We start from the raw sequence: 15421 nt of genomic DNA, 5'->3' as shown, positions 1-15421 counted from the left end.
TGTCAACTGAATTTATAAAAAGATTACCTGACTGCACGAAACACGGTTAATTTAATTAGTTGGCTAAAAAATGGGATAATATTGTGGAACAATGGCTAATCATTATCCATCCAAACACTGAATAATTATTCATAAAATATTTTTCCCAACGAAGAAGTACTTTCACATACAATATTTGTTATGGAAAATATTTTCAATTGCATTTTGAAAGGCAAAAAGAAACAGTTTAAAGTTAGAATAAATCACTGGACTGAAACCCCACCCCAACCCCAACCCGACCCGATAAATATAAAACCCAAATCGAACAAGATTAGAAGTTAACGGCTCTCTCTTTGCTTCCATGGCAGCAATGAGCGCAGTGGCAATGGCTTCACCCTCCCCCCACCTACTTATCCACTCTCCAGTAAGGGCAACCAAAATACTCTTAGCTTTTATTGTTTTTCTTCATCTTCTTCTTCAAATGCATCAATTCTCTTAAAAAATTTCAATACTTGTAATGTTACTATTTAGTTTATTTTCAACATTGTATTTGTTCTTTAAGATTCCAAATGCGTTTCAACATATTAGTATTTTTTGTTTACTGCTTACATTTTGGGCTGGATCTGCAACCGACTAGTTCATTGGGTTCTTTTCCGATTTTTATTTTATCACTTTAGCCTTTTTCAGATAATTTAAAGCTCTTTATATTTTTTTTAAAAAAACAATGGCCTTCTTGTATATAGAAAGCCCACTCAACTAAGGGGTGTTGTTTAGCAGCAAATAGATGGACGGGACGGGGTAAATAGTAGGCTTTGTAACAAACAAACAACTAGGCTGAATTGCTTGTGTGTTTTTCTATTTGAATTATTACAAGTGTGTGTTTTCTTCGAAGAAAATATTATGACTTATCATTTGTTGGTCATCATACAGTATTCCCGTTTGAGCTGATTACTAGTGCATTATTGGTCTCTTTGTGCTTTATTTTCACAGCACACTGGTGTCAGGGTTATCTCCAAGAATGTCTTGTCCAGCTATGCTGCAATTTATCCGGCAACAGCAGTTACATATCAGGGGTAAACAACTTCTCTACCACCTTTGATTAAGTGGCTTTTCCTTTGAAGTCTTGTCTACCGCATGCTTCACTCTCCGCTTATAATTTCCTGGTTTCCTTCTTTCGTAATGTTTATCTATCATCGTCTAGCCCAGATAATGGAAAACCGCTCTCTTTAACCGCTCTTCCTATAATGGCATGATTAAGCAATTCCTGTAATTTTATTAGTAAATCGGAGTATAAAACTTCATAAGGATTTCAGCTTTATGGTGCAGGATATTGGTTTTCATATCTTTATAGACATTTATTTTTAAAGTTTTCAACTGCATCATGTACTCAAGTAAAATTGCTGTAGAAATGCAATAACACGATAATACACATGCGATGACAACTGGAATTCATTATTACGCCTGAACTCTAACATTCCGCATGCTTGGTGACAAACATATGAATCTTAATATCATGATAATTTAGTTCATTAGTTTAGCGAGAAAATTTTTGTGGAATTCTACTCGACAAACTATAAGATTGATAATTGGAAAGGTTAAGGTTTTAAGATACAAACATAGTGTTAGAAAGTGGCTAAAATGTCTAATCGTAGTGTTACTGTAAGAAATAGATATGCTAGAAGGAAATCAGACAGAAGAATAACAGAGAAAATGTGGCAAGGTAATAAGTTATAGAAAGAATTAACCAAGAACTGTCACTTCTTATCTTATCAACAACCATTATCTTGAACTCTAAGTTTTGCGGATTCTTTTTATCTATTTATCATAATTTTCCGATCAGCTTGTTCAGAAAGTTATCTCACCAAGTAAATCAGTCAATACCTAAACTAGTTGAGGTAGGGTATATGAATCCTTTGTTTACCGAAATATACGCAAGAAATTTGACCAGCTCTGCTCCATATCACAAAATGAACCTCTGACTTTTTAGTTGTCATCCGATTTGCTTTGGTACAACTTGGACAAATTGTGCAGCTTATAAACTCATTCTGTTTTAATTTTTCATACGTCATGCTACTGCAGAGGGGTTATGTAACAGGGAACTGATATTCAACTAAAAAGGGAGAAATTACAGAACTGTAATTTTCAACTTAGGTAATATAAAGCAAAACAAAGCAAAAAACAAAAAAGGGAGGTTCCAGATTGCTAAACTTAGCTAAGAAAATTAAAAAGCAACTTCTTCCATGCCTTCTACTAGGTGGGTCCTCTGCTATATATGCTTCTCGGTACTAGGAATATCCTTATCCCTTCTCTAACGGTTTTGGCAGAGGCAATGTTCCTTTTGAATTGGGGACCACATATTGGTCCAGGTGTTTTGGCAATTGACTCTCTTGGACTACGCTTGGGTATAGCTGAAGTGTCCTGCTGATCTGTTACAGGTTATGATGTAGTATTTGTGAGGTGTAGTATTTCTGAGACTGTTCAAGGAAATTGACGAGACTAAAAAGTGACTCTGTGATGGATAATGCATTAAAATAGTGTGTTTATCTGAAAGTGGGAGAAAAGAAACTCGAGGATTCTCTTTTAGAAGTTGCAAGGGACGTTCCTACAATTTGTTAAATTAGGAACCTTGCTAACAAAGAAAGACACGATATCCGAACTTGTCTTATTTTCCTCCACGGTAGAATTTTGATAGCTCGTATACTGAAAAGACAACACGATGAAGACTTGGAATTCTTGATGGATAAAGAACCTTAGAGATTAACACTTGGCCTGCTAACTGCTGTATTTCTTAAGAACCTTAGGCCTGTAGAACTTTTTAATCTCACATAAGAACTTCAGGTATCCATTCTTATTCTGGTACAGCTATGGTAATTTATCTATCTTATTTCAGTAGGATTTCTCATCTCAATAACTGCATTTAGAGAGTTATCACTTAATGCAAGATGGTGGTTCCAGGTTATTAAATTACTGTATCTTCTCACGAGGATGCCTAAGATCTTTGGTCAAGCCAGTATTTGCTGCTGGTTCAGGTGATTATAGTCAAGCCTCGGTTCTTTTTGTTTATGGAAAAATTGGTCTTTTCTGCGGTTGTGTCTGCAACTAGTCTATTAGAGTCATGGTCTTCTCTGTTATGACAGGGCTAGAGGCATCTGTTGCTGATGATGAGGCTTTGATAAGCGTTAAAAATGCCAAGATAGCCGTGGAATCCCAAGATGCTGAAAAGATACATGTATTCTCGCAAAACTGCTTTCTTTTCATCAACTTTAGTTCATCTAAATTTATTATCTCATTTTGAAGCACCCTTTGTTTATTCTTGAGAGTATATTTGAGGTGTACAGCTCATGTACTTGTTCATACGATGGAATTGGGAACACGTTTACGTGCCTTTGATTAGCTTATAATTGGCCATTGTATAAAATATATCAAAGATGAGGAAAATGTCAAAAAAGAAAAGGACACTTTATGGTATTGACACAAACAATACCTCCATTTTTTATAGTGGTCTACTTTTTCCTCAGGCCATCTCCTAAAAAAGGAAAAGATTTTTGCCTTACACATTAGTAACGAAAGCTACATACAACCTACTTTTACTCTTCTTGCCATTTTCTATTACTACTAATCTATATTATTATAAAAGCATGAATATAATGTCGGTTTACAAAAATAACATTATGATATTAAGCATAATAACTCATAATAAAAGGACATAACCGGATTCTAGATATTAGCCTTATAATCCTATTAGTTGTAGGACATAATACTACACGTTAGGAATCCTACATGATTACCTTTAGGAATCCTATTAGTATAATTACTTTCGGGATGTCTAATTCATATAAAATTAAACAAGTAAATATCTTTAGTCATGTAATCCTATTACTTTTAGGATATACTTCTTAAAAATTCCTATTACTAATTTAATTTAAAAACGTATTATAATGTCCTATTACTAATTTAATTTGAGAATGCATTATATCGTCCAAATTCATTTAGAAAAAGGAGAGACTATATTATTATAAAAGCATAAATACAATATTAATATACCAAAATAGCCCTAAAATATTAAGCGAAAGAACTCATAGGAAAAGAACATAACTTTAATAACCTATTTTTTGGACTACAATATCTTCTATGCTAATTTTTAATATTTAAAATTTTAAAATTAATAAAATTTTGTCTATTAAATTATTATTAAAAATATGTTGGCAAGTTTAATAAAATTAATTTTATAAGAATCCTCTGTATTGGCAGTACATTACCACTTTATAATGTTCAATACCAATAAAAAATAAAAGTAATATTAAATGGATTGTATAAAGAGTTGAAATTGAGAAAAAGATACCCCACGTTAATATATTTTTATTTTATATTTAAACTATTTTCCTACTCAAATAATTTTTTTTTATCAATTTTTCGTGTAATATTTAAAAATACCCAATTATTAAACAACAACTAATAAAATATTTAAGAATATAAATGTGTGATAAAGAGAAAAAAATGGTTGGTAAGAGTCAATACCAGTAATGATTCTACAAACATAACGATCTAAAAGTGAAATGTCATATCTATCTTTTACTCTTTGAAAATAAAATTTATGGTGAATAAAATTATAATTAAGATTAAATATTCAAAACAAAAGATAAACTAATATTAAGATCTGAATCAACATAAAATAAATTATTTTTATGTTAAAACTAAATAATTAAAATTTTAAATTAATTATTTAGCAAGAGAGCCCAATTCAATTATTTTTTAAATTCATCATATGAGTAAAATTCTTATTCGAGTTAAAACAAATCTTAGGGTACATAAATTTATTTCATAAAAAGAGCGTTAGAACACAAAGTAAAAAGGATAGTATATTATTAAGAATCAAAATGCTACACAAGTGTTTGAGGAAGCACAACAACAAGAACAACAACATACCCAGTATAATCCCACAAGTGGGGTCTGGGGAGGGTAATGTGTACGCAGACCTTACCCATACCTGGCGAGGGAGATACCGAGATAGGCTGTTTCCAATAGACCCTCAGCTCAAGAAAATGTGAAAAGAGAAAAGAAGAAGACGAAGAAAGAGGAAGAAGAGAGAAAGAATAGGGGGACAAAGGACGATAAGGAAAAAGGGAGAAAGACAACTATAGTAACAACAATAACAATAACAACAACAACAACAACAACGAAACCAATAACAGAAAATAGCATCAAACAGTAACAAATTGGAACATACGATACACATAGCGAATGAAAAAAAGGGAGCTACTAATACTACTAAAAAAGAACGGGAAACTCTCGACTACCTACTAGCCAACTACCCTAATCTTCGACCTTAACACCCTTCTATCCTGGATCATGTCCTCAGTGAGCTGAAGTAGCGCCATATCCTGCCTAATCACCTCTCCCCAATACTTCTTCGGCCTTACTCTACCCCTTCTCAGCCCCGCCACGGTCATCCTCTCACACCTCCTAATAGGAGCATCCGTACTCCTCCTCTGCACGTGCCCGAACCATTTCAGCCTCAACTCCCGCATCTTGTCCTCCACGGGGGCCACTCCCACTTTGTCCCGAATAACTTCATTCCTAATCTTATCTCTCCTGGTATGCCCACACATCCATCTCAGCATCCTCATTTCTGCTACTTTCATCCTCTGAACATGGGAGTTCTTGACTGGCCAACACTCAGCCCCATACAACATAGTAGATCTAACCACCACTCTGTAGAACTTACCCTTAAGTCTTGGTGGCACCTTCTTATTACACAAAACACCGGATGCGAGCCTCCATTTCATCCACCCCGCACCGATACGGTGGGAGACCTCATCATCAATCTCCTCGTTACCTTGGATTATAGACCCGAGATACTTGAAACTACCCCTCATCGGGATGACTTGGGTATCAAGCTTCACCTCCACGTCCACTTCATGAGTCCCGTCACTGAACTTACACTCCAAGTATTCCGTTTTGGTCCTGCTCAACTTGAAACCTTTAGACTCTAGGGTCTGCCTCCAGACCTCCAGCCTCGCATTGACCCCGCTCCTTGTCTCGTCAATCAGCACTATGTCATCGACAAATAACATGCACCATGGCACCTCCCCTTGAATGTGCCGCGTCAGCACATCCATCGCCAGAGCAAATAAGAATGGGCTAAGAGCCGATCCCTGGTGCAACCCCATCACTACTGGAAAGTGATCTGAGTCACCTCCCATTGTCCTCACCCGAGTCTTAGCACTATCATACATGTCCTTGATTACCCTAGTGTAAGCTACCGGAACGCCGCTAACCTCCAAACATCTCCACAGAACCTCCCTCGGAACTTTATCGTACGCTTTTTCTAGGTCTATAAACACCATGTGTAGATCCTTCTTTCTCTCCCTATACTGCTCTACCAATCTCCTCACCAGATGAATGGCTTCCGTAGTCGATCGCCCCGGCTTAAATCCAAACTGATTCTCGGAAAAAGACACACCCACCCTCTCCCAAATTTTTATAGTATGACTCAACAGCTTGATACCCCTATAGTTATTGCAGTTTTGGATATCACCCTTGTTCTTGTACAAAGGAATCATCGTACTCCACCTCCAGAATTCTACCGGGATCTCGTCTGGCCTAGTCGCTCTTCCCCTGCTCATCTTACACATCACTCCCATAATGTCACGACCCAATTTCACCTATGGGTCGTGATGGCACCCAACATTACAGCTAGGCAAGCCAATAAATAAATTAAACATATATCAATTATTTTCAGAATAATTTTATTATTTTTCTAGAAATATTAAAGAAATTTGAAAAGATACTGATTAACTTAAATCCAAGAAAATAATACAATTCCAAATTCTACCAATGTATGTGCCAAGACCTGGTGTCACAAGTGTATGAGCATCTAGTAGATTATACAAAACTCCAAATATTGTCTGAAATAAAATAGACGGAATGTAAATGCAAGAATGAGACACTGGTAGCTGCAGAATGGCAGCTCACCACTACGCCTCTGGATAACGTGGATGTAAGATGATAGGTCCTCCACTAGTACTAGCCTCAGGTCCTGCACAAAAAGTGCATCAAGTGTAGTATGAGTACGTAAACAACGTGTATCCAGTAAGTAGCAAGCCTAATCTCGAAGTGGTAGAGACGAGATGGTCGAATTTGACACTCACTAAAGGTCAATAATAATAAATAAAATAAAAATAGCAATATCTAGATCAACATGATTTATAGAATTTACAATGATTTTCTTTAACCAGCAGAAATAATTAAATTCCTTCAAATGCAACAATTCTCAATATATTAATTAAATTCCTTCAATTCCAATAAATTTTCAATTTATCAATTAACTTTACAAGCTGCAATAAACCATCAATGTATCGTGTAATTATTATTATTAGGCACGATTTCTGCCTAGGTCGTACGGCCCTATCCAGAGTGTCGTGTACACTGCCGAGGGACGTGCGGCGCGATCCATAGATGCATCTATCCTGCCGAGGCGTTCTGCCGGCTCCACAAGAAAGAAGGACATTTTTTTATGTACCTCCGGAAGGACAGTATATTTATTATAAGATAAATTCGGGAGGATGAATAATTTCTTTTAACAGTTAATTAATTTAAACAGAAAATTAATCATATGTGATTTTCATCTTTTAATATTTTTATCTAACAATTCACAATACATATATATATATATATATATCAAATAATATTAATTAAACAAAGAATACAATTTGCACAAGTAATTCATGCTTTGAGTCCTAAACTACCCGGACTTTAGCATTAACAGTAGCTACGCACGGACTCTCGTTACCTCGTGCGTACGTAGCCCCCACAATTAGCAACAATTATTACTTTAATTACCTATGGGGTAATTTCCCCCTCACAAGATTAGACAAGAGACTTACCTCGTCTTGCTCCAATCTAATCCACTAGTAGGCCTTTTCCTCGAATATCCAACTTTGATTGGCTCGAATCTAACCAAAAACAATTCGATACAATCACTAAAAATTATAGGAATCAATTGCATAAGAAAATACTACATTTTTCAATAAAAATCCGAAATTAATTAAAAATTCGTCTGTGGGGCCCACGTCTCGGAATCCGGCGAAAGTTACGAAATCCGACAACCCATTCAATTACAAGTCCAACCATACCAGTTTCACTCAATTCCGACTCCGAATCGATACCCAAATCTCAAAAATTCGTTTCTATGAGATTTTTAAAATTTTCCAAATTTCAATCTCAAAACACTAATTAAATGGTGAAAACAATGATATATTCGTGTATATTGACCAAATCCGAGTTAGAATCACTTACCCCAATGTCTTTCCTTGAAAATCTATCAAAAGTCGCCTCTACTCAAGCTCCAATTTGTTAAAAATGGCGAATGGGACGAATGACCTCTTTTATAATTCTGCCCAGGTATCCCTCGATCATGACCTCGATCCTCGGCCTTGATCGTGGTTCGATCATGGCCCTCGAGCCTGGGTCTTCGATCATGACCCTCAAGCCTTGCTTTCGATCATGACCCTCGATCTTGGGTCTCGATCACAGCCCAGAATTTCCAACAGAAGAGAAAAATTGCAGCAGCTGTTTTAAGTCCAACTTTTGATCCGTTAATCATCCGAAACTCACCCGAGGCCCTCGGGACCTCAACCAAATATACCAACAAGTCCTAAAACATCATACGAGCTTATTTGAAACCTCAAATCACATAAAACGTCGCTAAAACCACGAATTATGCTCCAATTCAAGCTTAATGAAAGTTAAAATTTTCAACTTCTACATTCGATGTCGAAACCTATCAAATCAAGTCCGATTGACCTCAAATTTTGCACACAAGTCATAAATTATATAACGGAGCTATGAAAATTTTTGGAACTTGATTTCGACCTCGATATCAAAAAGTCAACTCCCCGGTCAAACTTCCAAACTTAAATTCCTATTTTAGTCATTTCAAGCCTAATTTAACTACGGACTTTCAAATAAAATTCCGAACACGTTCTTAAGTCCAAAATCACCATACGGAGCTGTTGGAATCATCAAAATTCTATTTCGGGGTCGTTTTCTCAAAATGTTGGCCGAAGTCAAACTTGGCCTTTTAAAGCCAACTTAAGGAACCAAGTGTTCCGATTTCAACCCAAACACTTCCAAATCCCGAACCAACCATCCCCGTAAGTCATAAATCATTAAAAGCACATACGGGAAGTTTTATTTTAGGGAACGGAGTTCTAAAAGTCAAAATGACCGGTTGGGTCATTACACATAACCTCTTCGACCTTAATACGCCTACAATAGCCAAAATCACGCAGACTCTCGGAGTGCTCCAACTCGCCCAGCACAATCAAAGCTAAATCCTGATCAAGAACAAACTTTCAAGACTATATTATAAAGAGTCGACTCTGGTATAACGGGATTATTCCTTGTAGATGCCTCCGGTGGAATCGAAATAATATTCCTATGTCATGCATTACTTGCAAATATCATATTAAGAGGCATGCCACTATTAGCAATAATAGCAAGTGGTCTACCAATAACAATTTTATTGCGAGGCCACCCACTTTAGATTTGATATACCTCTTCAAACAACTTAAATAATTATCACAAATATATCAAAGCAGAGCAATGGTGCTAAATTTATAAGGAAAATAAAATTGATAATATGGGATGAAGTACTTATGGCTAAGTGTCAAACGATTGAAATAATTGCCCGGAGTTCTAGAATCGACAAAAGCTGAGACTGTAAAAGCTATCTTGCCAAAGTTCTACTTCTGGCCTCAAATGAAAAAAGATTCAACTGGCAAGAAATATAAAGTAAGAACAGATCCAGTATTCAGTGTCTTCTTGCTTCGTGTTGGAAACAAAGAAGAGCATCCAATAAAAGATGATTTGGTTCTTCTTGAACACTTGGTTATCAATCCCAATGGTAATGGTACTGCATTTAATAAGAGAAATATTTCTATCGTTAGATTAAAACACAATTTGTGTAAATCACACGATAGAATTAAAAAGATGTCTTAGCTAGCAGAAATTAATATATTGATCAACTAAATAAAAGGTTGATTGCAAAATTTTATAGTAAAAATAAAATAGTTTTCAGCTTTTGACTCAGCAGAAAATGATACCAATAATTACTAGCAAGAAGAATACTTAAATACTTTAATACCAAATGGCCTTCTATCATACATGTTTGTTGTCAAGTTTATTATTTCTTACGTATGTTAGTGTCACCGTATATATAATAGACTAAGTTAAAATTGATCTTCTATTGTATATAGGTTAATTTTGAAGAAAAATATGCTTATCATGCTACTGAAAAACTTACATACGTCGAATAGTTTATGTAATAGCACGCATATGGTATATAGAAGTTTTGACAATAATGTCATACATGCAAAAATTATGATACCGGTTAATGTGCTTCTAAGTAACAAGAGTTCTGGTTAAGACAGAGCAACCAAAGCATTAGGAGGAAACATACACAAAAAAAAATATCCACAAAGAAGTGTTCGTTAAGATATCATCACATTAAATACTTTTAAACTATAATACATAATTACTAACTAAGATGACAAAATTGATCATTTGTGTAAGTTTTGATGATGTTCTTTTATTTTAAATTCATGTATTATGCTAATGTAATAATATTTTTCGGCATTTAGATGATTGTTGTATTATTAAACATAAAATTTCTCTCATTAATTAAATTTTATTGTTCCTTTATATAAATATATATTTAAATCATCACGTGTCATTATTAACGTGTAACGCACGTTCATAGATACTAGTTATTAGAAAAAGGAAGGTACCTTGTAGCGAGATTTTCCCTTTTTGACCTGCAGAATTTGATATTTCATGTTTTTTTAAAAGAAAAATTATGGTTGTGGCGAGTGAAATATGTTCAAATTGGGACCTGGAAAAAGTATTTATTAGATTTGACATTCAAGGCATGTTTCTCTGACTCAGAACATGGGCAAAGATCATTGCTTCACGAGACAGACTAGTATTCTCTCTGCAGCTTTAGAGTGTATTGGTAATAACTTATAGTATTCAATAATAATCCGATATCCTTGAATGAACTCCAGCTCTGAGGTTTAACCTTGTGATATATAAAGGTACATGACAAACCAAAATAGGATGATAATGTAAGAGCGAACTGCGCCTCTTCTCTCTTCTCCCCTTTTCCTCATCATTAGTTTACCTGTACTGTTTGGTATCCTTGTCATTTTTTCAGCATGGAAAACTTACATAGAAGGATACTGTTTGGTATCCTTGTCATTTTTTCAGCATGGAAAACTTACATAGAAACAGAGCTGAAAGGTCTGAACCAAACTGCTTAAGGACCTTCTTGTTAATTATTATTTCATCATTTTAATCACAGTTAAAGCCCTCCCTGTCCCCAGCTGTCCCTTCTAACCCAATGCCGCCTAATATTTATAAGAAGCCAAAATTATATGAACTGAGCATCTTTTTTCTTGTCTGTATTAGTGAAAAAAGGTTGTTCCATAATGGAAGTGTTTTTTTATAAGAATCCTATAATGGAAGTGTCTAATACATTTAAAAATGCCTGTCTGATTTGTGATATTTCCACTATATTCTTCACTCCATACAATGAGAGCACACAAGGTATCAGATCACTTGACTTCTAAATTGGTTGCCTGGTATAAGGAGAAACAAGCTGTACACATTTGGATAACGAACCATAGCTCAGTAGCATTTTTCGGGAGCAACTCCCACAGACTTCATGGCTTTATCTTGATCCTGTTGGTATCCAATTAGAATATATTATATGAATATAGCCAGTGTATCGTACCTAAACTCCTTAATTACTCCAATGCAGTGGTTAATTGTAGCTTGATTGTTACTTATAAAATAGTTATCTGTTTTACGAGAAGGAAATTGTAAACTTGTTTTGCAAGTTTTGATATATAGATTGGCCTATTAGACCGATTCACTTTCATATATATAGGTAATATACATACAAAAACCGAGCCAGGCATATACATATACACCAAGTTTAATTAATTCTAAACAAATATGGTATTTTTTTGTTTAACATTATGTGGAACACAAAATTTAATTTAACCCATGATTAAGTGATAGCAGCTTGAGCAGAAAAATAACATGTATCATGCATTTAACGGTTCGGTCTATACAGTTATTTGCATAAAGTAGGTGTATTCAATTTAATTTGCTTGCTTTCAATGTTGCGGTTGCCGAGGATCTTCCAGAAACAACATCTCTGCCTTATTAAAGGTAGGGGTAAAGTCTGCGTACACACTACCCTCCCCAGACCCCACTTGTGGGATTACACTGGGTCTGTTGTTGTTGTTGTATATGAATATAAGCCTGTAGGGATTTCTATTAACAATAACTAAAACTGGTATACATGCATGTATATTTTTTGTATTTCTCGTCTTAATAAGGTGTTGATATGTTAGTCACTCTTATGTATTGAAGATGCATATTGTTCTCCCATGTGTTTGGTGGTATTTTGCAAATTCCTTGATTTTATTTTCTTAGGTCAGAGTAGATGTGGACAAGGAGGACACAAGAATAGTTTTTGAGAAAGTTTTGGCAAATTTAGCACGTTCTGCACCACCTGTTCCAGGCTTCCGCAGGGAAAAAGGAGGTACTATTTTTATTTAATGATTTTGATCAAGGAGACATTACTACAACTTTCAATCTCCTAATGGCCGCAAATATTATCACTGAGTATTTCCTCAACCTTATCGATATTTTCTTTCCTTCTTACATCTGACTTGCTTTTGGCAGTCTATTCCATTTAATCATATAAAGTACCTAACCTGATTCGACTTTGGCATTCCAAAAGTATCCTTTATTCATGTCATGTTACTATTTGTGTTTTGTAAGAGTTCTCAATTCTTCGAGGTACGCGCTACTTGGCCCGGACACAGCGTCTTTAAAAAATATAGAGTTCTCAATTCTTCTCCTGTTTGTTTCAACAGTCAACTTTGTCCTTGGCCAGGAAAATCTTTGGAAATGTCAGAAACTAGCATTTGCACTGGGTAACATGAAAGTTGGCAAGTGAGATCAGTGTGACAAGCGATGTTGTTCTCGCACAAGTCATAACCAGAATAGACAACTAATTTTCAATGATTTTTGCAAGAATGACTCCGGGGATATATCACAATATTCTCTTTTCGCAGAATATGAGTTGGATAAACTTGATAAGCAAGAAATGAACATAGTGGTTTTGGGAGTGAAAACTATTCCTGTTTTGCGTAATATGCTATTGACCGGTGCTTTTGCGTTTTTTCTTTCAATTTTAATTCTGGGGGGCCTTGGTAGATAGAGAGTGGAGGCCGTCAAAGTTTGGTCAGGTCTTATCCTATCTCTCTTTCCTATATCCCTCTCACTTTCGCAGTGATCACATACAACTTCAGGTCTTCAGCTAATATGCCATGTTCCGTTTTTAATATTTTGTGAATTTACAGTCGTTCAATCTCTAATGCGTGAATCTAACTTATTGTAATGTTGTGTGCATGGTTGCTGCTCCAGGGAAAACATCTAAGGTATGTACATTGCGGTGCTCAGCCCAATATATCTTACCTTGTTTGATAGCACCAAGACCAGAAAAGTTTGTATATATTATTTTCTGGCGTTAGCTGGAGAGTATCTAAAACAGTAGTTGTATTTTTTTAAACTTCTAAAGGATTTTTTTTTTTCCAGATGTTAAATATCAATATGAAACAAAGTACTATTATTTCATGTCAATTTGACTGGAGAAGAATGATTTTTCCATATAGGGGAGGGGTTAAATAAATGAGATGAATGGAGTTTTAAATGGAGAAAGATGATTTTTCAAGGATGACAAAAGACATCTTAATTAAAATGTCCTGGAATAAGAAGTGTCCTGAAGTCAGTGTGGCTCGTTTGAAGTACTTGTGCTTATTATTTTGCAGATTGGTCCTCATTATTGTGATTGTTCTTCTTGCTCTTAATTGCCTCTTTAAGAAATACGGAGAATAATATTCTTAATATGTTTTACTGGAAACGGGAAATGATATCCTAGTTGTAGTGCATTTCTCTACTTTACTCTTGATAGCTGATTGACGACTTCCACAGGTTCCTAGGGACTTTCTACTGCAGATACTTGGTGAAGATCGAGTTACCAATTTTGTAATCCGGGAAATTGTTACCTCAACCCTCGCTGATTATGTGAAGAAGGTAAGTTAATCAATATTATTTCAAACTTTATTGAATTCCAATTAGATCTTCTCTAAACTTTGAAGTTCTGCAGGAGAACTTGTCAGTGAAGGATAACAAGATTAGCACCACCCAAACTGCCGATGAACTCAAATCATCGTTTACTATTGGAGCTGAATTCGGATTCAACGCCACCTTAGAGCTTGAAGATGCAAAAACTGAAGCCACCACATAGACTGATAGAAGATGTGAACACTTGTTTTGCGTAAACGTCAATCTCATTATCTAATCTGTTAGAATCAGTAATTCTTGAGGCCAGTAGATTGAAGATCTTCAAAGAGCTACTCCTATTAATTTGTAAAATGTGAGAAGTGATGGCTTAGGTTGCATGCATGATATATACATTATATAATGTTATGGTGTAACATTCTCTTTATGGCTTTGTTGGGTTGTCACTTGTGGTGGTAGAAAATGTCTGTCTCTAATAATGTTTGTGGCATTGGGCAACTATCAGCTTTGAATTGGAAAAGAAATCCAATAAAAGTTAGTACTAATTGCAGTCGTCGATTCTCTCGAGAGATCATAATTGTCACGAGCAAAGATAAACGAGGAAGGCTCTTTTGTTATGCTACTATTACTTGCTCTGTTATTCTGCCCAAGCCTGTTCAAGGAAGAGTTATGGACGTAAAATAAAAAAGATATATTGGTCGGGCCCATTCATGATACATAATAAATAATAAATAAAAAGATAAAAAGAAAAGTGATCACGCCCAACTATACCTTATAAAAAGGACTAAGCGGTCGTTGCAAATATAATTCAGTTTATAAGTCCGTCGAATCCCATAAAGAATTAAGGTTTAACTACAGTTGTTCAATATTGCTAAGAAACACAAGTCCAAACAATTTTCTAAATTATAAAGATTGAGATTTATATTTCTAACTAATTAACTAACAAATATTATAAAGCATTAAAATTATCAACTAACAGGGATGAAATTGGAGACAAGCCTAAGGAGGTCTAGAGTTATGATTTCCCCAATTGTCGGAATCCTTCCCGCTATGCCTTCTATAATTTCGCCTAAGTATTCCCTACCGATCGTGAGTACTTTGGGTGTCGTAGCTCTCTCTCGAGCAACTACCACAATTTACTATATGTATTCTCTCGAACTACGCTAACTGGCACTAATTCACTGCTCACTATGATCGCACCAATGTTTCGTTATCTCTAATCCCACCTTTAAACCCTCTGTATTGATCTCTCACATGTGTTAGGAGTGATGTTGTTCAACAA

At 35.3% G+C, this 15421-nt stretch overlaps 1 protein-coding gene across 1 annotated transcript; it reads left to right on the top strand.

Moving 5' to 3' along the window:
- Window positions 1–246: 246 nt before the first annotated feature.
- On the top strand, window positions 247–14566 carry LOC104114793 (uncharacterized). The gene is made up of 8 exons (XM_009625324.4): window positions 247–403; window positions 970–1052; window positions 2935–3008; window positions 3117–3208; window positions 12484–12592; window positions 13483–13496; window positions 14050–14151; window positions 14225–14566. The coding sequence occupies exons 1-8, from the start codon at window positions 341–343 to the stop codon at window positions 14363–14365; spliced, it is 678 nt and encodes a 225-aa protein (XP_009623619.1). The 5' UTR covers window positions 247–340; the 3' UTR covers window positions 14366–14566.
- Window positions 14567–15421: the final 855 nt, after the last annotated feature.

The sequence above is a fragment of the Nicotiana tomentosiformis genome, chromosome 5, assembly GCF_000390325.3.
Source record: "Nicotiana tomentosiformis chromosome 5, ASM39032v3, whole genome shotgun sequence".
NCBI lineage: Eukaryota > Viridiplantae > Streptophyta > Magnoliopsida > Solanales > Solanaceae > Nicotiana > Nicotiana tomentosiformis.
Note: the sequence above shows the minus strand (reverse complement) of the source record. Positions and strands in the feature narration are given on the sequence as shown.